Source organism: Falco cherrug, chromosome 10, assembly GCF_023634085.1.
Source record: "Falco cherrug isolate bFalChe1 chromosome 10, bFalChe1.pri, whole genome shotgun sequence".
Classification (NCBI taxonomy): Eukaryota; Metazoa; Chordata; class Aves; order Falconiformes; family Falconidae; genus Falco; species Falco cherrug.
Window position 1 is genome coordinate 35,352,537 of NC_073706.1, and position 27,068 is coordinate 35,379,604.

Genomic DNA, 27,068 nt, shown 5'->3' on the forward strand with positions numbered 1-27,068 from the left:
GGTATCTCCTGGAAGGGACTCCGTTCAAGGCTTTGGACCAAACTCTTGCCTGTGTTAAGAAGAAGGAATACAAAAGCAGAAATGAGATTTAGGCAGGCAGGATGGGATCCCCCTCACTTTACTTTAGATATCTACAGTGTAAAGGTATCTAAAGTATACATGCCAATGGGTGCCGTTCTACATGGGCACCCCTCAGCAACCTTTATAGACAATGGAGAGAAACATGCAGTCTTAGAGCATGTTCTTCCTAGGCAGGTATGTAAGGTGGGGAAGCTGAACCTCTTCTGCTTCTCACTGTTAACTTCAAAGGAGCCTGGGCTCATCTTCTTATGTTGGAGGTATCTCTGGCATGGACTTCAAAAGTTCAGTGTGATGAAACTCCTTCTCACAAACTAGTATTTTCCAGGGGTTAACATTTTTGCCTTTGAAAATCTATCCTTTAATGTCTTTCAACAAAAAAAGAGAACCTCATGTGGGATGAATTTCTAAGCTCCCCTCCTATGACTTCTTTCTTTAGTCCAGGTCTCTACTGTCAGTAGGAGTGAGTGTGCTACCTGGGGCAATTTCCACTTTCATACATTTGACCATGTTAAGTTCAATTTTCCTGGAACCTGCACATATGTCTTCGCTTCACACTGCAATGACAGCTACCAGGACTTTAACATCCAGATCAGACGCAGTGACAAGAATAACTTCTTGGTCTACTTCACTGTCATCATTGATGGAGTGATCTTGGAGGTGAAGGAGACAGGCATCACAGTGAATGGGAACAAGTAAGTAAAGACCATACTGTTGTTTTGTTGTGCAGCAGGTTTTTTACTATATATTAGCAACAGGTGTCTGTCTAGGAAGCGGTCCTACGCTGTAGAGGTGCAAATGGCTGTGTGTGATACGTTTGTAGCACTTTGAACAGGCTATTGCAAAAGGTCCGCTCCATTGTGGTGGAAGAGACAAGAAGCATGTAAACTACATCTCCTAGGGATCCACATCAACATGATAAGCAAAAAGCAATATGTATGTTATAAAAACAAAATGTGTAAGTTTCCTTAATGTTGCTTTGATTTGGGAGGGAGGGGTGAAGGGAAGGACATAACATCAACACTTCGTTTATAGAAAATTCTGTAGAAACTTTGTATCTTTTTTCTCATAACATGATTTCTGTGGTAGTAACCCTACTGTTGTATGTTGCTGTTCAGGAAAAGATGATCCTTTCAGAAAAAGTTTTCCCTTTCCAGATAATTAGTCTAGAAAATTGCCTTGCTTTTCAGATCACAGCTTGCCTTGTGATCTTCTTACACAAAAGACAGAAGTTTCAGAAGTCAAAATCCGTACCTTTAATTCCAATGTGAAATGGACCAGAAAGCAAACTGCAAGCAGAAGGGTAAAACTACTCCATAAATAAAAAGTCATATTCAACAGTAGCTGAAAGTCGCACACAATTTTAAGGGCAGCCCTCATGAGAAGTGCAGTGACCTGCTCCCAGCATATAGGTACCAAGGGCCAAGGCAAGCTTTGACTCTAGGAAAAACCCTCATGATCTTGTTGGACAGAAAACTGTAATCATATGGGCTATCTTATCTTGACAGCTTTCTAGAAATGACCAAATATAGAATAGCATCACTCAGTTGTAATTATAGTAGCAAAGCCTAGGTGTATCTTTTAAATCAAAGGGGCAAGAAATCTCCTTTTAGCCATTTTCTGATTTTCTAAGTTTTTCAGGCTCTGGGAAAATGAACAGTAATTGTCTTGGTGAGATTAAAAAAGTTGTGTAGGTCTGAGTCACATCAGTACATGAGTGACAGAACAGAGCTCTTTTCACACCTTTGTGAATCCCAAATGTCAGAGAAAGCCTGGAGGGATAATAAGAACCTGCAGCATCCTCATGTGGAGGGCCATTTTCCCAGTATTGTGATCTTCTTATAACCTTTAAGGTTAGGTCCTCAGGATATAAAAACAAGCAGAGCTGCATTAGTATCAGCTGAGTGGCTGCAGTATTGACACACTCATGACCAAAATAAATTGTTGATTAAGGTTGGTAAAAAGTCACAGTGGACAAGGTGATCATGCATAAATTAAATGCATTGTGTGGATGAAGGCTGACTTTGAAAAGAGTATCTCCATGGCTTATTTAGCTCCTTTTGGCTCTAGTTTTTCTTCCTGTATCTCTGAGAGAATTTCATCAGTCTTTTCTTTCAATGCAATCTGTTTTGTTCCCTCCAATTTCCAGGATCCCCATGCCTTTCAGCTTGAAGAGCATCCTGATTGAGGACACCTGCACTTACTTCCAAGTCACTTCCAAGCTGGGCCTGACACTCAAGTGGAACTGGGCTGACACTCTCCTAGTATGAACAGCCAGTTAGTTGTTTTTCTCTTGGTGAACCTCATCAGTGATGAAAAGCAGAGTTGGACGCAGGCACTGTGTTGATATAAGAGACTGGGGAGGGGAGGTATCACTGTATCCGTAAGCTGGTAGGGACATACCAAACTAGGTAGTAGTTTCATGGGGCAGGGGCATAGAGTCACAACCCCCAGGCCTTCCCAACTCATTTTATGTGACAAAAGGTGTCCCTGTTAACCCTGGAGATAGCACCCCTGTAATTACCTGCTTCCTCCATGGGGTGCTGGCAGCAGCACAGCTAGTCCATCCAGCTCTGACTTGTTAATTACCCTCTTGTCTTGATGTACATTTTGTGTGGGAAACTAATATCCTGTGGCCAGTTCAGACAATGGCCTCTCTCATTCCAAAGTCTTGCGATGTGGGACTTCCCCTCTCTGTGTCCACCCCAAAATAATCCTCTTCTGCAACACTGTATTTGCACTAATGGGTGTGAACAGTTAACCTCCACAGTTAGGACTGAGATATTAGATAAAAGAAAGTTGCACGTTCAGAGAGACAGGGAGAGGGTAGATGGTGAATAGAGAAAAAATAATCAGGAAGCAATCAAGTAGTATTCAAATTCTGATTTAATGAAGTATTTCCTTCCCCCCTTCCCCTCTACTAATTAGTACCTGAAGTATTACAAGCATCCCCTGTAGAGTGGATACACTTTTAGGGTGACACACTTGTAGGAAAAGCACTGCCTATTTTTGGTGCTACCTCCAAGTACTACCTCCAGTACTACCCTCCAAGCATGAGGGAGTGATTAGGTGCAGTAGTTTTGTCTAGCAAGGCAATAATGTTCTAACCTGGCTTTCTATTCCCCCAAGTATGGGCAGAATAGGTTACACTGGACAGACCCACCCCTAGAAAATCTGTGAAGTGTCCCATTTAGCCTATGGACTAGAAAAAGCCTTAGATGTGGTTAAAAAATGACCAGAAGCTGCTTCTTCACAGCATCGAGCTTCACAGCAGTTACCTCACCTGCCCAGAGTGAAGCTGTGGTACCTTGCAAGAGGTACCACATGCCTATATACCACTATCTCTGTACTGGGAGACACTGGTCCAAGGACTTCTCCAGTGTTCAGCACGCTTCATTTAGCTCCTTAGTAGCTAGGAATGACAATTGCTAGAGGATTATCTTCCTATTTAAATTCAACCTGTCTGCAGTTAAGTTTTATGGCAGGTTTGTAACAGAAGACTGCTACAAATGAATAACAAGCATTTCTGCTATGGTGCTTTTCTATTGTGAATCGCTTTGTAACATGTGCTGCTGATGTGGGGAAAAGCCTTTAAGCTCTGGGCTTTCTCTTTCCTTTTGTTTTGTAGCTGGACCTCGAAGAAACATATAAAGAGAAAATATGTGGTCTGTGTGGGAACTATGATGGCAGTGAGAAGAATGATTTGATTTTGGATGGTAGGCCATGATTACAGCATATTCCACATAGAACAGAACTCTTAATATGTGACACAAAACTTGGTATCTGTTTCCTCAAAGCAGAGTTTCAGATTTCCTGACAGGCACTCTGAAATACATGAGCATTTCCATATACAGGAGATGTATTTTAAGAAGTTCTGGGGTGATTTGGATTTCTCTGCCATTTGCAAACTTGCAAGTCTCAAACTTCTTTGACCCAAATTAATTGCCTGGCTATCATGCAGCAACATCGCCTGGTTTCCCACTGATAGTAGCAACCTTTCAGGAACTTGTAGTCTCAAATCAGGCACAAGTACAATTTGTGTCCTTCCATTTTCACCATTTTATAGTTGGGTATCAAATGTGGTTATGTTTGCCTCTAATGAAATGAAAGCACCATCACTAAGCCAGAGAGATTTCACTGAGCATCTTTGCAGAAACCGTGGTGCCATCCACTGATACCTTCAGATATTGCGCTGAACTGGAAAGAGGCCAACACAGCAGAGCTGAGGCTACAGTCCTGCAGCAGGTAGAATGAGTGGAAAGAAACCTGCATGCTGAGATAATAGCTGCAGGACTGAAGCCAAAGTTACGTCACCCCTTCATATAATACCTGGGCTTCTTAAGTCACCAGAAAACTATTGTCGTCTACCTCACCTATTCAGAAAGAATCCTGAGATTTGATTAAAAAATACCACTTGTAGCAATAGATTTGGCATTCATTTTCGTATTTCATATTAAGCTTTTTGAATGCATCTTAGTCATGTTTCTGCCCGTTACTTCACAAGCGCAACAGGCAAAAACTAAAGCTTGCTGATTTTTTCTGAAGAAAGTTAGCTACTGAGAAGCATTGCTCTAAGAAAAACAGGCTCTCCTTTTATGCATCTGGTTCAAGTTATCATCTGGATAACAAGTTTCCACACCCAGGGGTCAGGTGGCCTCCTATATCCCTCCTCTCTGCTGTGAACGCATCCTTCTCCCTGGGCTGAGCAGGCAGCAGTCGATCTGCCTGCCCAGCTTAATATCCACTGGGCATAAACGTCCAAATTCTTTCAGACTCTTTTCTCTTAAGGAAAAAAAATTATCAGGAAGAAAAATCTCATTTCTGCATGAAGCAGCTCATTTTAAGATTTTATTCTTTATATTCTTTAATGTCAATTGAGATCTTTGACAAATCACATAGCTCCAAGAGCTCAGGGCTTTAGAAAGACTTCTATTTCCAGAAAAGTTAGTGGTAAAACACCTGGAAATAACATTTTTGTGGAAGTAATTCTCTCAGACCTGCATTTAGTTAAGGGACTGAACCATTATAAGAGAACAGACCTGGTCACAAATCTGTCTATAAAACCTTTTTTTTTTTAAAAAAAAAAAAAAAAAAGAGAGAGAGAGAGAGAATGGCAATTTATGCATACTCTCCATAAAAATGTGTAAATTTCAAACTTTGTTGCAAAAATTTCTTGCATCCAGGATCAAGTCTCTGGTAATGCTTTGGGAAAATGCACCCCTTTACGTAGTGTAATAGTTAACATACATGTATTTTGTGCCTGTCTTCCTCTTGCTCCCTCTTCCTATCCTTTGTTGCCTGTAAAAAGTAATAGACTTCCAGATGAATACAAACGCACTGCATCTAATGCTGTGCTAAATTTACGTTTTGATAGAAGGCAAACTAAAATGTACAATAATTACACAAGTGAATGCAAAACTGTAAGTTCAAATACACCCACAATGAACAGAAGTCTTTGGAAGTGATCAGGTGCAATAAGAAAGGTCAAGAGTCTCATGTGAACATAAATGCCCAGGCTGACAGCAGATCCTGATACAAATGTGCTGGATTCCTGGCTGTAGCTCAACAGAAGTTATATCAGGCTGTCATTCACTATAATAATGGATGCTGTACTTAAATTTGGGTGTTTGGTGAAGAGCATACTGTCTTAGAGCCCAAAGATTAAGTGCATCTTTATAACTCACTACCTGATCTACAGAATTGCAGGCAGTTACTCAGATGCCTCTGGGGATTTTACAGGGTATAAAATGCATCCAAGGCAATTTGGGAACTTCCACAAAGTAGAAGATCCATCAGAAAAGTGTGCAGATGTGAGTCCAGATGACCACACTGGAAGACATCCTAGAAGGGAAGACCATAGATGCAGTAAATATGTAAGTATGTGTGGCTGAGAAGTATAAACCCTCCTGAACTGCAGCCCTGGAAAAACTGTGTTGAAACAAACGTTAATTATAGAACATGCACCATACTGAATTTTTCAGGAGCCTACCCATGAGTCTGACCAACATGTTGATCTTATAACTGAAATATCTCATTACAGTATAAAAGAAATAGATACTGGGAAAATGCACATTTGAATGACAGCTTCCAGTCCAAGAAAAAGGACCCCATGACATAAAGTTAGACTGGATAATCTCCAAAAGTCCCTTCCAATCTGAATTATCCTGTGACTCTGGCATCACACCATCAAAAATTGCGTTGCACATCCATAAACCTGAAAGCTGGTAAAATTTCAAGCGTTGCTTTTCTTTCCCTTTTCTCATTTACAGAAAACAAAATGCAAGAAACTTATGTCCCGTTTTGGAAACTGCCCCAAAGTGGTTGCATTTGATGACTATGTAGAGACCTGCACTGAGGATATGTGCCACTGTGTAGTTAATTCTTCTCACTCTGATTTGGTTTCCAGCTGCATATGCAGCACTTTAAACCAGTACTCTCGAGACTGTGTCCTCAGGAAGGGAGACCCTGGGGAATGGAGAACCAAAGAACTTTGCTGTAAGTAACTGCTGCTCTGGAGATTTCTTTCAGGTTAGACATATACACATGTATTCTGATCCCAGCAGAGCAAAGCCGGGAGCTCTGCTAACTACTGTGAACCAATCTGTAGAAGTACTTTGACAGAAACATTGTTAATAGAAAAGCTTCTGCAAATTTAACTTGATTTTGCTCCTTAAATTAGAAATATATCTTAATATTGTCCCCCTCCTCCTTATGGCTAAGTTCTCTCCAGTTCTTTTTTTGATTTACCAGGCACAGTTAACTCATAAAGAGCCTAGACTGAGAAGTCTAATGAGTTTGTCCTTACTGTATCCTGTGCTTTCATACTTGGTAGTTGCAGCTACAGAGCAGGAAATCACTAAATCCAGGGGGAAGGCTACAGGTAGTTCTCCCAAACTGCTGGTGTGCATTGGGATAGGAAATTAATACCAGAATGACTGATGCTTCAGGCAAAAATAAACTATTATGACTCCAAAAATGATTCTGTTGTCCTTTGCTTGTATCATGACTTCCGCCAACCTTGAGCTAGTAAAATAATGTGAAATAATTTATATTTCCCAGCAGTACTGTTTTCTCCAAACATGAAGTAAAAGTGCCCATTAAAAGTTCCTTTAGAGATTAAACAAACATGACACATCTGGATAGAAAGTTTTGCAAACAAGATATGGGGGAAAGGCGGAAGAAGGAGTTGGGTAGTGATACAATTACTTGAGAGCTCTTATAAATACATCATTAACATACCCTGTTTTCATTTGGTCTTACAGATCAGGAATGCCCAAACAACATGGAGTACATGGAATGTGGAAACTCCTGTGCTGACACGTGTGCTGACCCAGAAAGGAGCAGGATCTGTAAAGCCCCGTGTACAGATGGCTGTTTCTGTCCTCCTGGTAAGGCAGTTCACTTCTTCCGATGGGTCACACACAGAGAGAGGTTGGCCCCTTTCAGTTAGTGGCATTTTTTTTTCTTTAACATTTTATACTAACACCAATGAATAAACTGTTTCTTCTAGCATAATTTAACAACTTTCTTGAAAGAACCGGATCTCTAAAGATTCAAGATCCTGACACTGGAGGAAGGGAGAGAAAAGATTTCTAAGGACTAGAAAGAAAAAAATGGTACAGATGTGGAAAAAGGAGAGGTTTTCATTAGACAGTAAGAATGTAGGTGATGTCTGGTGAGGTGCCTCCCTGTTAATAGGCTAGATTTTGCTGGAGGTTAAGTTACACAGAAGGTCACATATGCATAAATGCATTGCCAGGTATGTACACATGTAAATTTGCACATGAAGTAGAAGCTAAGATGCAGGTCTGATTCCTGTTAGATTCACTATGAGAAAAGGATGGAAACTGGCTCACATGCTTGCAATCTGGCACTTGATGATCCTGCTCACAGTGACAAATTTCAGTAACATGCAGTGATACTCTTTGGGGTTTACATTGCTTTCATTTCAGCTTAGTATAAAATGTTTCCCATCCGTTACCACCTGAAAGAGCCTGGTGCGGTGTTTTCCTTAGAACACATCCCATTCATTTACAGAAATGCTGAATACTCACTCCAGAGTTGTTTTGTTATGTGTGTCTTCCTTGATAGTGTTGCCTAGACTCACCAAAGGAATATTAACTAGACAATGTGTCTGAACAGGAACTATCCTTGATGACCTCGGTGGCAAAAAATGCGTCCCCAGAGACAGCTGCCCCTGTATGTTTCAAGGCAAAGTCTACTCATCTGGAGAGACTTACTTCACTCCCTGCCAGAACTGGTAATGTTGTAAATTGCACTGTGATTGCACTAACAAGGCAGAGGCATTTATTTCAGAGTGTTGATGAGCTGCATCCTGTTCTTTTCTCCTTTTTTTTTTTTTTTTTTCCTATTCCTAATATTTGTCTTAAATAATAATGCAAAGCCTGAGTCTGAATTTCAACAGTACATGAAAATTTGGAAATTCTCAGCCTCACACAGTTGCCACCCTCGACTGGAACTGCAAAAACTGAGCTCAAGGTTTCAGAATGCAGAAAAATGAGACTCCTCGCTATTTAGTTCAGAGGCATTGGCCACTAAAGTGAGGCAAGGAGTCATGTTAATGAGTTACATTTCCAACCATTAGATCTACAAGAGCTGTTTCAAAGTCCTGATCCTTGAGAACGATTTGATACAGAAAAAACCCTGTAGCTTGAACCCATCTCCACTCTGCACTAGTGAAAGGTGATAAGACCTCAGGTATATTATTCTCAAAACAATTTTATTTCTTACTCTGATACCCATCTAGCGAATGAACAGTTGTATGTGTTATTTGGGCTCCCATGAGACAGCTTCGTTTCTTCACCATAGGCTTAACCTTTACTATAGGGAGTAATGAAATATGCCGTTGTACATGGTGGGATAGGCCAGATGTTCAGCAAACCCCTTTGGATTGAATATTTCCTGCATTTTGAGGAAATAGTCATAAAAAACTGCAATTTTGAGGAACTGAACTTGATGAGTAGTGGGTGGGTCCCATATATTCACATCCTCACTCTTCCCAAACCCTGAGCTGAATGTTGCTGGGTTGTTCCCCTCCTGTGGGCACAGCTCTAAGAATTGTAACTGCTCATTATTTCAGGTCCTTCACAGTTAGTTGCTGAAATATTGCATCAGGAACTTGCTGAATAGTTGCATCAGTAGCATGAAATGTTGCAAGATCCTGCTTAAAGAGGTTCATTCCTTCTTTCTTTAAAAACTCAAGTAAACAATTTATAGGCCCTGAAAAACATTTCTTGCCTGGCCAAGTCGGTGTCTTTCTGAAGGAGCTAGGCCGAAGCCTAGTGCAGTTAACTCTCTCATTGAGAAGCATTCAACCTTCACACTTCAAGGGTTTAATATAAAGTCTTAATTCCACAGGGATTTAATAAGCAGCCAAATGAAAAGCTAAAAAGACAAAAAGGGTGTCATCTGTGCAGATGTTTTGAAGTTTTAAACCTATGTTTTTTCTGACTGCTCCTTTTTGGGTTTTGTACAGTACTTGCAAAGGAGGCCACTGGAGCTGTATCTCTCTGCCCTGTTCTGGAACTTGCAATATAGATGGAGGATTCCATATAACAACATTTGATAACAAGAGATTCAATTTTCATGGCAACTGCCATTATGTCTTAGCTAAGGTATGAAGAATCTCCCATTTCACTCCTAAATCTCTTGAGTAGCATGAGGCATTAAACTGTACTGGAGCTTTCTATGACTTAATTAAATGGCACCAATCCAGCAAAGCACTTCAACACATGCTCAGTCTTAAACCTCATAAATTTTCCCATTTGCAATGGATTGCAAGTCAATTGCTTGATGCTTAGCATCGAAGTTTTGCAGCGTCGTCATGGTTTTATAACTTTTTTAAAAAAATGATTTAATTTTCTTAATGGATGTATTAGCCAAGATTAAAGCATTTCTCCTGAAGCTTTTTTCATGTATGACTGTCAAAAGGAAGTGGATGAGCAAAAGTTCCTACAAAAAGATTGAATTCCACATGACTGTCTGCAAATACACAGTGCACACAGGTTGATAGCAAGGAAACAGAGTGTAGCAGTAAATGTCACTGATTTTGGCAATGAAATGAAGCAGTCTGCAATCAGAGATTAAATGCCCCAGTTCTTTCATTATTCCATGGTAGCCTTTCAGAGACTCCTTTTTTCTCTTCTAGCTCCTTTCCTGCAATATGCTAACAATGCCTGCACATCCCCTTTCTCATGTCTTTTCAGAATACTGATGACACATTTGTAGTGATTGGAGAGATCATCCAGTGTGGGACATCAAAGACAATAACTTGCTTAAAGAATGTATTAGTCACACTAGGAAGAACTGTAAGTAACTTGCTTTAATTAGTTACACATAATATGTCACTTTTATTTAGGTTCAAGGTGCAATTTCTGTAGCACTGTGGACTCATTTTGGTCTCTTGCTGTTGCGAGACTGCAAGATTAATACCAGCAGATGATGCCGTGCTTGTGTTTATTGGTTTTGTTCTGGCAGAGTTACTTCCTTTCCAGTTATTTTTGATTCTGGCTTTTCCATTTTCTTTAGAGGTAGATGGATAAAAATTATCCTTGTCAGCTTTCCCACTCTTTTCCATTACTTCAAACATTTTAATTTCGTTCTTTTTTAAAGATGAAGTTTTCTACAAGAAAAGATCCCCTTCTTTTCACAGCAGTTCTGAGTCTTGTAGTTTTTCCTAATGCATCGAGTGAAGTAGAATTTTCCAAGTGAAGGCCAAAGGCCCCTCCCACTGAAGATTATGCCATGATTTAAAACTAATTCAGTGGAAGCTGAGTTAGGGCTGGTATTTATGCACTCTTAATGTTACACAGATTCATTCTGTTCACCTGGTATTTAACTGGTGCAGTCCTAACCTTGTTAGGAGATCAAACATACTAACCTCCCTCTACAGTTAACAGAGGAAGATGGGGATTTCCAAAGGACATTAGCCCACCTAAGGTATGAGCTGTTCTGGAGGGGCCTGTCTCCATCCATTAACTAGTGAGGCAGTTTGCATCAGACAGCTCTCGTTTTGGGTATGTTACATTTTCAGTGAGAGGGATCTAAACCTACACATAATATCTCACATGCAGTTCTCAAAAAGAAAACCTCTAGGTGTGTGAGAACACTCAATCAGAGCTGTTGCTTATGGAGAGGGCTTTATATTTTTTGTTATGGCCTAGAGATTTGCTCTGCATTACTGTATGGCATCAAGACACCAAGTTACATTGACCCTAGAGGTGATCATGTTTTGAAGACACTACTTCGTAATGCTTAATGAAGCTTGTCAGGTTGCTGTCATCTGTATCATGCCATATGCATTCACTACTGTGGGCTTTTTCTTTTTATTTTTTCCCAGCAGACTATAAAAATATGTTCCTGTGGAAATATTTACATGAACAATTTCATTGTGAAACTGCCAGTAAGCAAAGGTAAATATCCTTCTTCACATCTTCCCCAGACTAACCTACACCTATTTAAAGAGGGATTCCAGCTCCTTTCTCTGAAAAAAACCCTCGATCCTACTCATTGTTAGGTCATTTGCCTTAGGTGGATACTAGGTCTGGGACTGCCTGGGAATTCCTGTGTTATACTGGATGCACTGATAGATGGAAGTTCCTGTTTACTCAGCTTCATAAAGATTTGCAAGTGCGTGCACCTCTTTCTTTTCTTTTTTCCCTCTTTAGATGGTGTCACCATCTTCAGACCCTCTACTTTTTTCATCAAAATCTTGAGCTCAACTGGAGTACGGATTCGAGTGCAAATGAAACCTGTAATGCAGCTCTCCATAACAGTTGATCATTCTTACCAGAATCGCACATCTGGTAGGGGACACAATGCTCTTTCAGTTTGCTCTTAAACTGAGTTATAGCTGATTGTCTATCACTTAGAGTGAGCAAATAATTTGATTTTATATTGAATTTGGTATGTTAGAACCCCTGGTTAAATCTATAACCTTCCTGAAACAAAGTATTGGCTAAACTCTTCAATTTGCTGAAGAAAATTAGATAATCTCTGTGATGTTTAGTGTGTGCAGGTCCTTTAGACTATCTGTAAAAGCAGGCCTTCATCAGAAATTTGCAAGATGCAGACCATGCTCTTGGTTTTGCCTCCAATCTCCTGTTTACATCATGTAAGCTTTTTTTTTTTGCTTCTGTTTCCTATCTGTTTAATGGGATTATATCCTGTCTCTCCAACCCACATTGTTTTGCTTTTGCAGTTTCCTTTGTGTATAAGCCTTTGGGAAAGGCACTCCTCTGCCTGCCAGTGTTTACTGAAGCACATCTAAGCAGCTTCCAATCTCTGTGCTATTACTAAGTGCTACTGTAATGCAGAAAAATAGTAATTACATTTTAAACACAGGGTCCTGTCTGATGTGTGGGAACATCAGGAAGTCTCTGAAGGAAAAACTTCTCTCAGATGAGGTCCATTATAGACCTAAGAATATTCATCTAGAAGCCATTTCTTTTTCCACTGATGTAGTGATTTCTTCTTTCCTTCTGCCTTATTTTTTTTCTTGCAACCCACACAAGGTCTTTGTGGCAATTTCAATAACATCCATACTGATGACTTCAGAACAGTCACTGGAGCTGTGGAAGATTCAGCTTCTGCTTTTGGTAACTCATGGAAAACCAGAGCCAGCTGTTATGATGTTGAGGACAGCTTTGAAGATCCTTGTTCAAACAGTGTGGATAGAGGTAGCAGGCTTTTCATTCCTGGGTTATCAGTACTAAATAATTTTCACATGACAGATAACCAAAAAAGCTTTAGAAATCTCATAAACATCAAAAGCTGCTGCCTTTGAGGGTGTTACTAGAAAGAACACATTGGGTTTTGCAGGTCTGTAAGGTGACAGCTTTGCTTTTAAACAAAAGGACTGCAGTGCTGGTGAAAGAGTCAGCAACTTCACTGATGACTTGAAAAGCACACACAGCATCAGTGAGAACAATTTAGGTTTAAGGCAGAGTGTACTTTTTTGTTAATATTTGGGCAAGGTTTTCATCCAATCTAGGTTGTTGTAGCTGTGCTGAAGTCAAAAGGACTGTGTTATCAACAGTACTGACTTCAGCAAGCGTTGTACTGTACTAGGTGCCCTGTCTAGTTTCTCACTTTGACTGGGTCTGGGTATATATAGGATTCAGACTGTACTCTCCTAGGTATGGCCACATGTAATTAAAGCTGCAGCTTATAGCCATACAGCTCACTGATGAATACATGCTTGAAGTGATTGCTTGACTGTTAAGAATTGCCTGACTCTAAAGAATTAGGGAAGTTAGATGGAGAACAATGAAAATGGGGAGGTTTTACAGGTGTTCTACAAATACAGCCACAGTAATAGTGTTATTACTTGGAAGGTGAAACCTTTAGGGAGATGGCTGGTCACCCATCCAACTACGCTTGTCACCTTGATTTGTTGATGCCCCATATTTATTTCCAGCATTATCTGAACACTTCAGGACATTCTAGGTCTGTGTGATACCTGATAAGAATATTGATTCAGATAGTAAATGTGGTTTAAGTGACTATGGACAACTATATTTTTTCCCACTTCAGAAAAATTTGCCCAGCATTGGTGTGCTCTTCTGTCTAATACAAGCAGTGTGTTTGCTGCCTGCCATTCTGTTGTAGACCCTTCTGTGTACATCAAGGTAAGGCACTGGTCTAAATGGGTGCTTTAGTGTAGTCCAGATACTGATCCACCATGAAGATACCCTGGCCTACAGGGGTGAAATAAATTACAGTAATGCCTGTTTGTAAAGAAGTTCACTGATACCCATGAGAAAAATAACAAAATGAGAATTTATGCAAGATATGATGGGCCTTTTTGGCTACAGGCCTGAAAGTACTGACTGCCGTCACTGACAGTTCTGTTGCATGATCCAGAAGCAAAGTAAGAAAAAACAGGTTTACTGTTTTTGAAATCCGTTCACTCTTTGAAAACCCAAATCATAGTTTCTGTGTGGAATTGACATGAGAGCTTTTTCAGCCCCATGGATTTCCTCTGCCTTGGTTTAAAATTCATGTCTAGGGGGAGAATAAATACTATATTTACATAATATCTTTCCCATTTATTACTGTAGAATCATGTTAGTCTCCTTGTATTTAGAATGCAAGAAGCCGTCCATAAGTACTGTTGATGTAGAGCTGTATAATGCTGTTGAGAAAGTTGGCTAAACTCAAGAGTTGCCACATTTATATGAATAATAAAGAAGTTTCTGCAAAACCACAGAAAAATCATGTAGGAGGCGTGGGTGATACAACTTACTGAGAAAATACCTGACCCTGAAATTTTGCCTAAAATTAATAAGTCTTCAGGCACCTTTAAAAATATGGCTTATGCTTTACCTCTCCCAAATTTCCCTCAGAAAGTATTTCTCCTTGAGAATTAACATTAAAAATAAATAAAACAGGAATTTGCAATTTTCAGTTAAGGAAAAGTAATAACCAATTTCTTATGGATTTGTCTGTTACCTCTGTTGATTTCTTCAGATTTTAAACCATGATTCATGGAAGCATTTTCCATGACATCAGTAATGGCAGGATAAGTCACCATCTGTGCAGTATGACTGTACTGGTTTTGAGTGACTAGCTGTATCTGCGTTTTTCTGTCCAGCCACCCAATTAAAAGAACTTGAGCTTTAATTCCCTTTGATAGTTACCTAACTAGTTCTTTAGATGCCATTACATATAACTCCGTATTAAACCATCTTCTATTATGCACTTGTCATTTAACTGGGTATCTTATATCTACACGCCCAGTAGGTACACAAGTGCCAGTCATCACTGTGCAATATTTTCAGTTCTTTATATTTTCAGATGACATATTTTGACATGTCCTAGTTTATACATCCTCATGGGAGGCTGCTATAGACATTTCTTAGTGCTTTAATGAACTATAGGTGCTCTTACCATTCTTACTATTCATCTACTCACGAGTGTTAGACATAACGTCATTGCAGTTGTCTGATTGTAACTGATTTCCTATTTCTCAGGTTTGCATACTATTTCATTAGCATACATTTTCTCTTAGAGATATTACAAATTAAGTTTCATTGGTAATAATACCTTTTTAAAGTATATTGGTTGACTACTTTTTTATTGCTATGTGATTCTCTGTTTCTTCTGTGAGCTGGACATAACAAATCAATACCCATATGCCTTTCTGTTCCCTAGAAATGTATGTATGACACCTGTAATACAGAGAAGAGTGAAGTTGCACTGTGTAGTGTGCTCTCTACTTACTCCAGAGACTGTGCTGCAGCAGGCATGACCCTGAAGGGCTGGAGGCAGGGCGTCTGTGGTATGCATCCTAACATACCTTGGGTAGGGCTATGGGGGAACAGCTTCAAGAGAGGCCACTCTCTGGCAGTCAATATCTTCTGTGCTTAGTCACCAAGTTTTGAAAAATACAATAAGCATATATTCTGTAAAAAACTTCTTCCTGCCAAAATCAGTTCATGTCTACTTCATGCTCTTATGATGCATGTTCCTTGTATAAAATATTAGGTTAATTCAATACTTAGAGAAGCAAAAGAGTATAAGGTGTATTAATCAAATCACAATGAGGAGCTGCAATTCGGTTAGTTTTGAACACATGGGCATCCCCATATATTTTAATTCTGATACCCTTTCTGCAGTTCATCTCAATGGTCTTGTCTCAGACATTGCCCATACGAATGGTATCACTCTCATTAACTGCATTTTTCCGTGTTGTAGTAAAATAGTAAAGTTTTTAATAAACATAATTTAGTGATATGTGAGAATGAGAAACTGTTTAAAGGCATATTCAGCTCAGGACTATCTAACAAATGAATGAAAGTTTCTTGGACCTTGTCACTAAATCATGGGTTTCGAGTCCACATATGTATAGATTTTTCTTTGGCACTGACGGAATTTATTATGAGATGGTATCAGAGCTGAGAATAAAATTCACAAGTCCCAGCTTCTGAATTTTACTTTAACATTTCCATTTTTCCATATAACAATCAGATAGTTCAAGTGAGATTTTCCTGTATCAACATGAAAATAGATGTATGGGTTTCTTGACTAATGACACATCTGAACAGGAAACATAACAAATATTTTTAATGGAGCTTTGATGCAGCTATGATCTATTTAATTGCCTGACTTAGGGGCTAGCTGGGATATTTAATAGAGACAAACAATGTAACTGGTATGGTGCTTTGTCAAAGGCATTTAAGATACAGTAAGAACAATCAAAAAAACCTCTACTGAAATAACTCAAAGGGAACATAGTGTAGTCCACAGCAAAATATCCTAGATTCATGCAGATTTATGTACTAGGTACAGTCCCTGTTTATCAAAAGCTTTATTATCAACACAGGATTGCTGACATTTTTAATGCCAAAGTGAGACTGGTTTGCAGCATGGGTTAGACTGGAGTCTGTGGACTCATGGCACAGTAGATAATATTGACCCAAACAGTGCAGTAACCTTGGGGAAAAAAATGCTAATGGTTTAATCAGCACAATCAGTTTAGGCCTTATTTAAGAACAAATAATTTTTCGGGAACATGCCTGTGATAAGATTGAAGGTTGTGCTATTCATGAGTGAAAGAATAAATGAGCCAGAACTGTAGCTCTCAGGGGCCTGTCCCGTTGTGGGGGTTGGAAAAGCTTTTCCAGCTCCTGTAGCTGTGTCCAGCTGTGCCAGGCTGCAGGCAGCGTCCAAGGCAGGTTATATCCTAAGAGGATGTCTACATTGCAGTCAGTAGAGTGTATGAAATAAGTAAACCCCACCAGCTAACTGTTGGCAGTCATGTATGTGACACAGTCTTTAGTGGAAGCATGAAACATTACTTTTGTTACTGGTTACCCAGAAGATCACTGGGGTTAGTAGCCTTTGCCAAGTCATGGCACTATTTTTTTTGCACTCCTTGTGCAAGCTAGCTTGAAGCTATCTTTGGTATGCTTATGTTCTCTGCACTCATGCCTTCAGTTATGATGTATGTAATTTAAGATACATATCTGTGACCATGAGTACTGTAATCAAATAGCCTTTCTCTTACCAGATCTTGCTTTACCAAAACTGACCTTTTTCTTCCATGAAAAATTAAAGAGAAAGTATACACATTGTTTTATTGCATTAACAGCTAGCAATTGAGACACCCATTCAGGTAAATCTGATGTAAACTTGTGTTCAACATCGTTATTCATATTTTTCTTATTTTGGCCTTTTTTGATGTAAGAGTACCAGTTTCTGCATCTTTATAGTATGCCTATGAAGTAGGTTGCCTGTCTGATTACACACAGAGTATCATGTCTGCTCCAGCTACTGCCAGGAACCAGCTGGGTGTTGTTGGTGGAGGTGGTGGTTTTGGATGTGTACACAAACCTATCACACTAGCTAAGCTAAGAAAGTGTACTATAGGCACGGACTGGAAAACCATACAGAGCTTTGTTTAAGCATGGATCCGATTAGTGATATCATGATAACATTGCTGCAAGGTTGGTAAACACAACTGCCCATGAACAACTCCCCTGTACCTTCTAGTACATCTCTGTGTATCTGAAAAACAGCTGTGGGGTTAGAATCTAACTCACTTAGATGTGAGTTAGAAAGAGGTCCAAGATGACTGGATCCCCAGTTCTTGTTGAATTTCAGAGGAATCTGGATGCCAGGCTTTCTTGAAAACCACAGCTTTAATGTGGGTGATATTTCCTGGCAAAATTTGGTATCATCCCTATGGATGGCTACTGCAGATGTTATGGGAGAGTTTTGAAGGGTGTTTCTTGGTAGCCTGTGAAAATTAACCAGCTTTTCACTGTCTTAGAGTGTCAGCTGAGCACTTTAGATTTTGGTATTTAACATTCAGTTTACCCAGAAGTCTTAGAAAATGTTGTTTTCTCATTTCCCCAGAGGACAACAATAAGAGGTTTCCTCAAGACATTTCTGAGAATTCAAACACACTTTCTTTGGTAGCATAAAATGATGAGCAGAGTTCCTTGAAGTGTTTTAAAAATGCATAGGTGCGGTGCTTAGAGGCATGGTTTAGTGGTGGACTTGGCAGCTGTCATTTAACCTGATTGGACCTGATGATCTTGAAGATCTTTTCCAGCCTAAATAATTTGTGATTCTGTGCTCATTTCTTAAATTATTCCCAGCCAAAGGAATCATTAATAAAGGACAAGATTTTTAACTACAAGGACAAATCAGAAGTTACTGATTTCAGTTAGTTAGAAATGTAAACTGTACAAATTGCAAAATCACACTGATTCTGTTATTCAGTCAAGATACAGGCTGCTGAGTATTTCAGCATTTACTGTCACATAGGCTATGTGAGCATACTTCCCCCAGACCACTGGGAGATGAAGTCTTCTAGTTTGAAAGAAGCACTTTTATGGCTACCGGTGTGCAGAAAGGTGCATTAACAGCATGAGTGATGATTGCAGAGAGAATGCCATACATCCATTTTATTTCTTTTGCAAAGATCCCTCTGAGGAGTGTCCTGAGACTATGGTTTATAACTATAGCGTGAAGTATTGTAACCAGTCTTGCCACTCGCTGGATGAACCTGATCCACTGTGTAAAGTTCAGATTGCTCCTATGGAGGGCTGTGGTTGCCCTGAAGGCACCTACCTCAATGATGAGGAAGAATGTGTAACTCCAGATGACTGTCCCTGCTACTACAAAGGCAAGATTGTTCAGCCTGGCAACTCCTTCCAAGAGGACAAACTGATGTGGTAAGCTGCTCTGATGCTGCAAAGGCTGCATACCTGGGGTACGTCATGGCCCACTGGGGAAGTCCCTGCTCAAATCTCCGAATGGTGTCATTTTACCATAAGGAATAATGACAAATTTCTCCTAGATTGTACCAAAGCAAATATTCCACTGGCGGGAAGTGCAGCCATAGCAAAGGTTAAGATCCTATATTCCTGCTAGCAAAAAAGAACCTGAAAACATACTAAGTAGAGTAATGTTTGCAATCTGTCTGTATGCAAAGCTCATTGTTGTGTAAAAAATATCCACATGCAGTGGGAGCAAGTTTTCCAGAAGGCAGAGGGCTTGGGGGAGTTTCTGGCTTTGAAATAAAAAAGCAAAGTAGAACCACCTTCCAACACACCATCCTGCAGACTATTTAAAAAATAAAAATGGTCCAGGAAAAAAACGCCTAATCTCAGTTTTTAAACTGAGAGGGTTTTTTTAAAAAAAGAGAGAGAGATTTTTTGGGAAAATACTAAAAATAGCATAATTAATTTGCATCTGCAGTGAAAAAAAAATGCCATTTTCTCATTTTCAACCAGCTCAAGGCAGCAATGCAAACAAATACAGGGGAAGGCTGGTTTATTCAACTTACTTGTTGAACAAACTTGTGTCTTCAGATGCCTACTTATTCTCTCTCTCTCTCTTCCAACTCCCATATCTTTTCCTGACAATTCCAGACGATTTTGTAAACACAGTTTCATTTAGTAATGTAAGAGGTCTCTTATTTAAGAAAATATTAGTATTATCTCATGGAGTGGAAGATTGATGCTTAGGAAAACCTTGATGTAGGGTAAACGCACAGTAAACCAGTGGCAGATGAAAGAAGAGAATTTAAGAGCTGGGTGTCTTAATCTTCCTTCTGGGGATGGTAATTCCTGTCTGTGAACCTGATAGCTGTACCAAATACTCATTTTGATAGGAATTTGTTATTTGTGTGTGAATTATTAGTGAAGTTCTGCAGTGCCTTTCTCTCTAGTGAGAGAGAAATGTGCGAAGAGCTGATGTGTTTCATTTTATGGAATCTCTTTAGCAAATGCATTCAAGGAAGATTAGACTGCATTGGAGAAACTGTCCTGGTAAAAGGTGAGATTTTGTTAAATAATGGCATTATGGTGTCAGCTAGTATTTATGATGTTTTTCTGTGTTATCTCTCACTTTCTGTAACATTTTAGTATTCTGCACATTTTTGCCTGCTCCCTAAAATGTGCTGGTTATTGATAATAGTTGTCTTTGTAAAAATGTCATCAGACTTGCTGAATTCTTTAAAAGATGAAGGTATTTCCCAAAGCTTAGAAGTTATCTGCCTCCTTCTCCCCGCACTGCTGGTGCGCAGAAGCAAAATATAATAGAAGTTGTAAATGAGAGACACATGCTGCCCTCTGAAATGCCCTGCTCTGTTTTACAATTGCTGACAGCATCCTTATTGCTTTCATTAAATTACCTTCCTAAAATGTTTGCTTCCTCCTATAGATTGCCCAGCTCCTATGTATTACTTCAACTGCAGCTCTGCGGGTCCTGGTGCGATTGGATCAGAGTGTCAGAAAAGTTGTAAGACGCAGGACATGCATTGTGTAAGGACTTCACCTTCTAGCAGGAGCATGGGACAACATGATTGTGCATGTATGATTGTTCTTAACAAATGCTGACGGTAACATGTTACGCTGTTCACAGACCAGTGACTTTACTGATTAACACAGCAGCTATCTGTGATACTCACAGTGTGATTGTCTCTAGCTTACAGTTACAGGGTTGTAAAAAAAAAATCCAGATGTTTGGCATCCAGAGCTAACACCTTTACTGGTTCCCTGTACTTCCTGTGCATTAACAAGTTGCCTTGTGTTGTATCTTTACATATGCAGTATGTCACAGAATGTGTTTCTGGCTGCATGTGTCCCGATGGGCTTGTATTGGATGGCAGTGGAGGATGTATTCCCAAAGATCAATGCCCGTGTGTTCATGGAGGACACTTCTATAAACCTGGGGAAACCATCAAAGTGGACTGCAATACATGGTATGTTCTTCCAGGGACCCTTGTTTTATAACAAAGGCTGTTAAAATTGTCAGTGCATAGTGTGTCCATGGGACAGGATGTATTTTGAAGGCTTCCTCATCATTAGAGCCATCAGACTTCTAGTAAAAATAAAAGGGAAGCATTTCCTCTCTGCAACATGCTGCATGAGCCTGGGGAGATTTCCATCCTTTCCTGCACATTGCTTCCACACCAGCTTTAGAAACACAGCCTTATCCAGGTTGGTCTGTGGCTGGTTGTTCTATAACAGGGAATTGAGTCTGTCTGGCACAGCTGAACCCCAGAAAAGAATTGAATTTAGAAAAGGGAGGAATCACAGCGATCTTTCAGTGACTTGCAGTGCTTCTGGGTGCCTAGTTCTCAGATGAGATAAATGAATGCTCTAGGTGCTCCAGTTGCTGGTATAACTCTGCCATAGACTTCATTGTTCTTACTGATCATGATGGGTAAAATGCTTTGAATTCCTACCCATTATTTGGTGAGGATGAGACTGTATAGTCCTGCCAAGAGGATGCACAGGAAATAAGAGCCAGAAGCACTTTGATCTGATCATCACTGGTACAAGCAATCAAGATTAACATGTGAAGCCAAACCCTGATAAACAGTTGTTGATATCATGGAGGCCATTAAGAGGTTTCATTGCATGAGGGCTTTGTTTTCTTATGAGATTTTCTTATGAGTCTCCTGACAGGACTTAATGATTTAAAAGATATTTGATGGAAAAAAATTGACAAAGTTCAAACATGCCTTGGTAGTAAACATGAACTTTCTAATTAGTAAGCCATCTTTCGGCATGGTTTCAGAACAGTTGAGTGGGTAAGCCTGGAAGAGTGAGAGATGATTGCTTTCTCTGAAGTTCTGCAAAAGACAAACGTTTGAATTACTGTGCCCCTGTTTGGGGTTAAGGAAAAACCACGCTGTGATACTTTGCATTTTGCCTCCCAGCACCTGTAGAAAAAGGCAGTGGAACTGCACAGACAACCCCTGCAAGGGAACCTGCACTGTGTATGGAAATGGGCATTACATGAGCTTTGATGGGGAGAAGTTTGATTTCCTGGGAGACTGTGACTATATCCTAGCTCAGGTATCAATGTTTTTCACCTTTCTGTCCGTATGCTTTTCACAGATTACACTGTAGGGTTCAACTGAGTAATTGAAGTGCTATCCTATGCAAAATAGTCAACTCTGATGACCAGAGCCTATTCCCCTTCTCTTGTACCTAGAGCAGACAGGCACAGTGAGATTTTCTATATAAAAGCAAAGCAATTAGCCCTCAGAAGTGGCACAAGAGGGCACTGTGTGATCCTAAATGACTGACTCCTGGGCTGGACAGCCCTCACCTGGTAATTCCAGCATCTGCAAGGGAAAGGAATTGATGTGGTGGTGAAAAGCTTAAGTGTTTCTCTCGGCCATTCAAGACTGACAGTATTTTTGCTGTGACAGAAGCACACAGAGGTTAACATGTGAGCTTTATGTATAATAACTGCATGCAATGAGACAGTACTCAGACATTTTGTATTCTCCAAGTTACAGTTGTTTTGCTAATTTGAAGAAACAATATTTTTACCTTTTTGGCTGTGCAGGACTGGTGCTATGAAAAGCTCAGGTTTTTCCTTAGCTTCTGTCTTTGAAATTCCTGGTCAGTATGAATCTACCACCAGGTCATTTGCCACCAGATTCTTCTAAAATAAAAAAACGACAAAGTAGCAGAAGTCAGATTGAAATGTCATTTGTTTAGAGCTCCTGAAAATGTTTAAAGCTAGTCTAGTTGCCTGAAAAGCTCTAATACAATGTTATCTATTTTTCTAAGGATTTTTGTCCCAATAACATGGATGCTGGCACATTCCGAATTGTAATTCAGAACAACGCCTGTGGGAAGTCACTCTCCATCTGCTCCCTAAAGATCACGCTGATTTTTGAGGTTTGTCTAAATTGGTTATAAATGAGGAGCTGTAGTCTTGATTTTGTAGTGGTTACTGTAGTATCCCCTTATATTCCAACTCAGTTGCTGCTAGAGAGTACCTATGGAAGTCAAGCAGCCAGAAAGCAGAGGCAAGCAAGCTGGGGAAGGTTTAGGTGTTTGGTGTTAACAGGGCTGGACACTTCTGCAGGTAAGGATGCAGATGCAGGGAGTCAAGGGCACTCTGCATATGTGCATGTGTGTGTGTATTTGCATCTGCAACATTAGTGGTATAGGAGTGATGGTAAAGTTTTTAGAGGAGCATGTTACTGTACTGTGGTCTGAGCACAGGGCAGATTTAACTCTGGAGGGAAGAGTTCCTTCCCTCCAGCTCAGGCTTAGAATTTCCCCAAAGTGTACGCAAAAGAGATTTCTCCCATAGTAGGGGTGAGGGGATGCAGCGTGACAAGGAGTGTTGCACTATGCCCAATTGCCCGTGCACTCAGGAGTTGCTGTGCCAGCAGAACAGATTTCATCTAGAATGTGGACAATTTCTGTGGCCATGAGGTAAGTCTTGCCATGCAAGGGCAGACATTTCCTGTTGAACTCACTAGGTCTTGTCTGGCAATAGACCAAGATGTTGTGTAAAGACTACAGGAAAGTGAGATGAAGGACAAGAGGCAGAATACCAGTGTTGTTACACTAAATTTTCTGTTAGATTTCCTTCCATGCAATGTATTTGTTCCTTGTAGAGCAGTGAAATAAGGCTGTTGGAAGGAAGAATTCAGGAGATAGCCACTGATCCAGGAGCTGAGAGGAATTACAAAGTGGATCTCAGAGGAGGTTATATTGTGATTGAAACAAAGCAAGGAATGAACTTCATGTGGGACCAGAAGACCACTGTTGTTGTTCACGTGGCACCATCTTTCCAGGTAGGTGTGGCATGGACTAGGAGTTTTGATTTCAAACTCAAAGTTATGCATCCAGAACTGCAGCTCCAGTTTGAAAAGCAGGACTTGGAAAAGTGTTCAGTTCAGTGGACAAGAAGCAGCAAGCAAGCCATGTCTTGTGTTTTATTTCATTGTTCAGTCAGTACGAAGCACTCCAGAATATTTGGAGCTAGAAGTGAAGCCAGACACTCTGCAGTATCGAAGAGCTAACAGAATGATCTTGTCCAGCTTTTTCTAAGCTGTTTTTTGGATAGCTGTTTAGAAGTTTGCAGCTATTTTGCCTTGGCCTGTTCTGTAGTTCATTTCTGTCAAACAGTGGGCTGCACTCAAAATAACCAAACCATTTACTGTGCTGACACAAATTCTGCAGGGAAAGGTCTGCGGCCTTTGTGGGGACTTCGATGGCCGCTCAAGGAACGACTTCACAACCAGAGGGCAGTCCATGGAGATGAGCATCCAGGAGTTTGGAAACAGCTGGAAAATAACAAGCACCTGCTCAAATATAAACATGACGGACCTGTGTGCTGATCAACCTTTCAGGTCTGCTCTGGGACAGAAGCACTGCAGCATCATAAAGAGTAACATCTTTGAAGCCTGTCACAGTAAGGTAATCCTGTTCTCTCATCCTCAGTAGTTTCACACTAGGTATTTGTTGCTATTATGCAGCACATTTGCACAGAAATTTTTACTATTGAAGGCTTACATGACATCCTTGAGTGCAAGGGCTGCCTCTCTCAAAACCTCACTTTACAGCTGTGCCAGTTGCATCCTGTTGCATGGTATTGAGGAAACAGCAGTGCCTGTTTGCAGCAACTGAAGACAAGAGGGTAATAATTGGCCACCAGAAAAAAAAAGTTAGGTATCAGTTTGTAAAATCTAGAGATAAGTTAGTGTAGGACTGTTTGTATGGGGATCCTTGAGAAAGTTTATTCAAATTACCTAAATAGATTAATTACTTGGTTTATTTTAGACACAAATTAATCTAAACAGAAACAAGGCTACTAATTCTTAGTGAGAATGTCTATAAAAAGCTTCAGTGCAGTTTAATAAGCCATTTTAAAAGCAAACTGGGCTTGATTTCCATGGTTAGTTCACATTGGCATGGATTAAAACACAAGAGATGTGAAGTTCAGTGGAAATGGGATTTCCTTTTATACTCAATCACTCTCTCAGTTAGAGAGTGTGCACACTATGTAGTTGTCCTAACCCAAAGCAAGGTAGTTCAGTCCTGCAGATATTGCACTGGAAAGACATTTTGAGTATAAATCACAGTATTACACACATGAGAATGAGAAGATTTAGAGTCCAGTTCTACCAAGCAGGTGGAAATAGAAAACCGACTGTTGTAAAATATCATAGCTCCCTCATGACAATCCCAGTCTGTCACAGACAGCCTGGTTCTGCCAATAAAACTGCCAGTGGGTGACAGGAGTTCTGAGCCCTTTCTCTCTTTGAAACACAGTGCAGCAGGTACGTCTCGGTAACATCTGTTGGTGTTTTGATAGGTGAACCCAATACCATATTACGAATCTTGTATTTCTGACTTCTGTGGCTGTGACAGTGTGGGAGACTGTGAGTGCTTTTGTACTTCAGTTGCTGCTTATTCAAGAAGCTGTAGCAGAGCTGGTGTCTGTATTGAGTGGAGAACGCCTGCCATTTGCCGTAAGTGTTGCACTGAACATGCACACAGAAAAGCAGTGCTCCATGTGCTTAGGCACACGGGAGGTGAAGACTGGAATTCTGACACTGCTGTGCATGCGTGACTTAACAAGCTCTCTTTTACAAGATTTAGAAAATAACTCCTGCCTGGTGTCTGAGACTTGGAGTTTTTTTGGTCTTCTGTTCCAGCTGTGTTCTGTGATTATTACAATCCACCTGACAAACACGAGTGGTTCTATAAACCCTGTGGAGCCCCTTGTCTAAAGACCTGCAGGAACCCACAAGGGAAATGTGGGAACTTGATGTACAGTTTAGAAGGTAATTCTTGCTTGACTTTGATGCATTTTATGGGAGTTGAAGTTATTAGGCTGGTTTTAAATATCTGGAGCATCAAGGTTGCTACAAGGTCATTTGCCCCAGAAACCCATTGACCATGTCTTGCCTGGGCTAATTCCTAGTGTGATAGTGCCATTCATGGCATAATTTGCCTGATGCCTTTAAATCTGGAGGGAGATAAAAGGTCATTCAGTCTAAATTTGCAAAGAATAATTAACTGTTGACAAACAGAGATAGTTAAAAATTTTGGGAGGGAGAAAGAATGTGGAAAAATAATTAGTAGTATAAAGAACATTCATACTGGGATCACATCCATTTTGGGATCAAATCTACATCTAATAGAGGTATTTCTCTGTTTTTCCTGGATCTATGTAAAGCAGACTAAGAACGTTATGTTTACTTTAACTTTCCAGGCTGTTACCCGGAGTGTGGCCCTGACAAGCCATATTTTGATGAAGAAAGCAGGGAGTGCGTCTCCCTTCCCAACTGCACTTCATGGTAGGTCAGCTGGTGGTGAGAGAGGCAGAACAGGGTTGGAAGGGACCAGCTAGGCAATGTTTGGTTTATGTTCAGAGGCAACGGCAATTATCATTAAATCCTCCAGGAATAGGCTTTATGTACAAGTAGATACTGTTGCAGACATTGTTATTCCACATTGATTTAAGCCAATAAAAGAAGTCTTCTCCTTTTCTCTTTATCTTCAGTGATCCTGAAGAGAAGCTATGTAGTGAAGACTCCAAAGGTAACTTTTCACCACCCTCACCATTCACTGAGGGGTGGTAGGGCTGAAACGACCCAACATCACGTGTTACTGCAGGTGTATTGGTAACAGGACTCCAGCAAGCTAGTTCAGTAGGTGGATGCACAGCAGTACAGATATACTTTGATAAGCAAAATGCAGCCTTGGACCTAAAGAACTGTCTAAAGGATAATCATAGGGAGGAAGGAGAAAGGCACGAAATGCGAGGTTCATCTCAGCCAGGCAAATACCACTTCTCCAGTTTACACTTCCTTGGTAGTCAGTGGAGACAGACAGAAAGTAGGCTGAAGCAGGCCATTCATAACTTTTTATGAGCACTTTTTGAACAGGGCAAATCATGTAGAGGTGCTATTCCCTGTCCACTAGTTTAATAATAAACCTTATGAGAGACATGTTTGTGTGCCTAAAGGACACACTTGCTTAAGGTATGGTATCAGTTCATTTGCATATCTGGGAGAAACCACATCTCAAAATGCATGGTGACCCACTAGACAACACATCATCAGTTTTCCTGATTTTGTTGCCAGTAATTCCCTTGGGTTCCTGAATGTATATTGTCCAAAACCTGGAGAGCTTCTCATATATTTAAATGAAATTGTTTATCACTGCATGTTCCTCATTAGTGGATGG

General features: G+C 40.2%; 1 protein-coding gene across 1 annotated transcript in view; it reads left to right on the forward strand.

Annotated features, from left to right (window-relative positions):
• Positions 1 to 27,068, forward strand: part of LOC102052782 (mucin-5B) — a 44,038-nt gene that overhangs the window by 1,399 nt on the left and 15,571 nt on the right. Inside the window, exons 2-27 of the mRNA XM_005441632.2 lie at positions 518 to 773; positions 2,228 to 2,342; positions 3,707 to 3,794; positions 5,818 to 5,951; positions 6,348 to 6,573; positions 7,341 to 7,466; positions 8,221 to 8,338; positions 9,575 to 9,713; positions 10,305 to 10,406; positions 11,441 to 11,510; positions 11,766 to 11,903; positions 12,612 to 12,776; positions 13,633 to 13,727; positions 15,253 to 15,379; positions 18,530 to 18,782; positions 19,835 to 19,887; positions 20,275 to 20,375; positions 20,664 to 20,815; positions 21,779 to 21,917; positions 22,644 to 22,754; positions 23,486 to 23,665; positions 24,054 to 24,290; positions 25,189 to 25,345; positions 25,532 to 25,660; positions 26,092 to 26,176; positions 26,383 to 26,420. Of these exons, the coding sequence (XP_005441689.1) occupies positions 518 to 773; positions 2,228 to 2,342; positions 3,707 to 3,794; positions 5,818 to 5,951; positions 6,348 to 6,573; positions 7,341 to 7,466; positions 8,221 to 8,338; positions 9,575 to 9,713; positions 10,305 to 10,406; positions 11,441 to 11,510; positions 11,766 to 11,903; positions 12,612 to 12,776; positions 13,633 to 13,727; positions 15,253 to 15,379; positions 18,530 to 18,782; positions 19,835 to 19,887; positions 20,275 to 20,375; positions 20,664 to 20,815; positions 21,779 to 21,917; positions 22,644 to 22,754; positions 23,486 to 23,665; positions 24,054 to 24,290; positions 25,189 to 25,345; positions 25,532 to 25,660; positions 26,092 to 26,176; positions 26,383 to 26,420 (3,534 nt within the window). The remainder of the gene's footprint in view (positions 1 to 517; positions 774 to 2,227; positions 2,343 to 3,706; positions 3,795 to 5,817; positions 5,952 to 6,347; positions 6,574 to 7,340; positions 7,467 to 8,220; positions 8,339 to 9,574; positions 9,714 to 10,304; positions 10,407 to 11,440; positions 11,511 to 11,765; positions 11,904 to 12,611; positions 12,777 to 13,632; positions 13,728 to 15,252; positions 15,380 to 18,529; positions 18,783 to 19,834; positions 19,888 to 20,274; positions 20,376 to 20,663; positions 20,816 to 21,778; positions 21,918 to 22,643; positions 22,755 to 23,485; positions 23,666 to 24,053; positions 24,291 to 25,188; positions 25,346 to 25,531; positions 25,661 to 26,091; positions 26,177 to 26,382; positions 26,421 to 27,068) is intronic.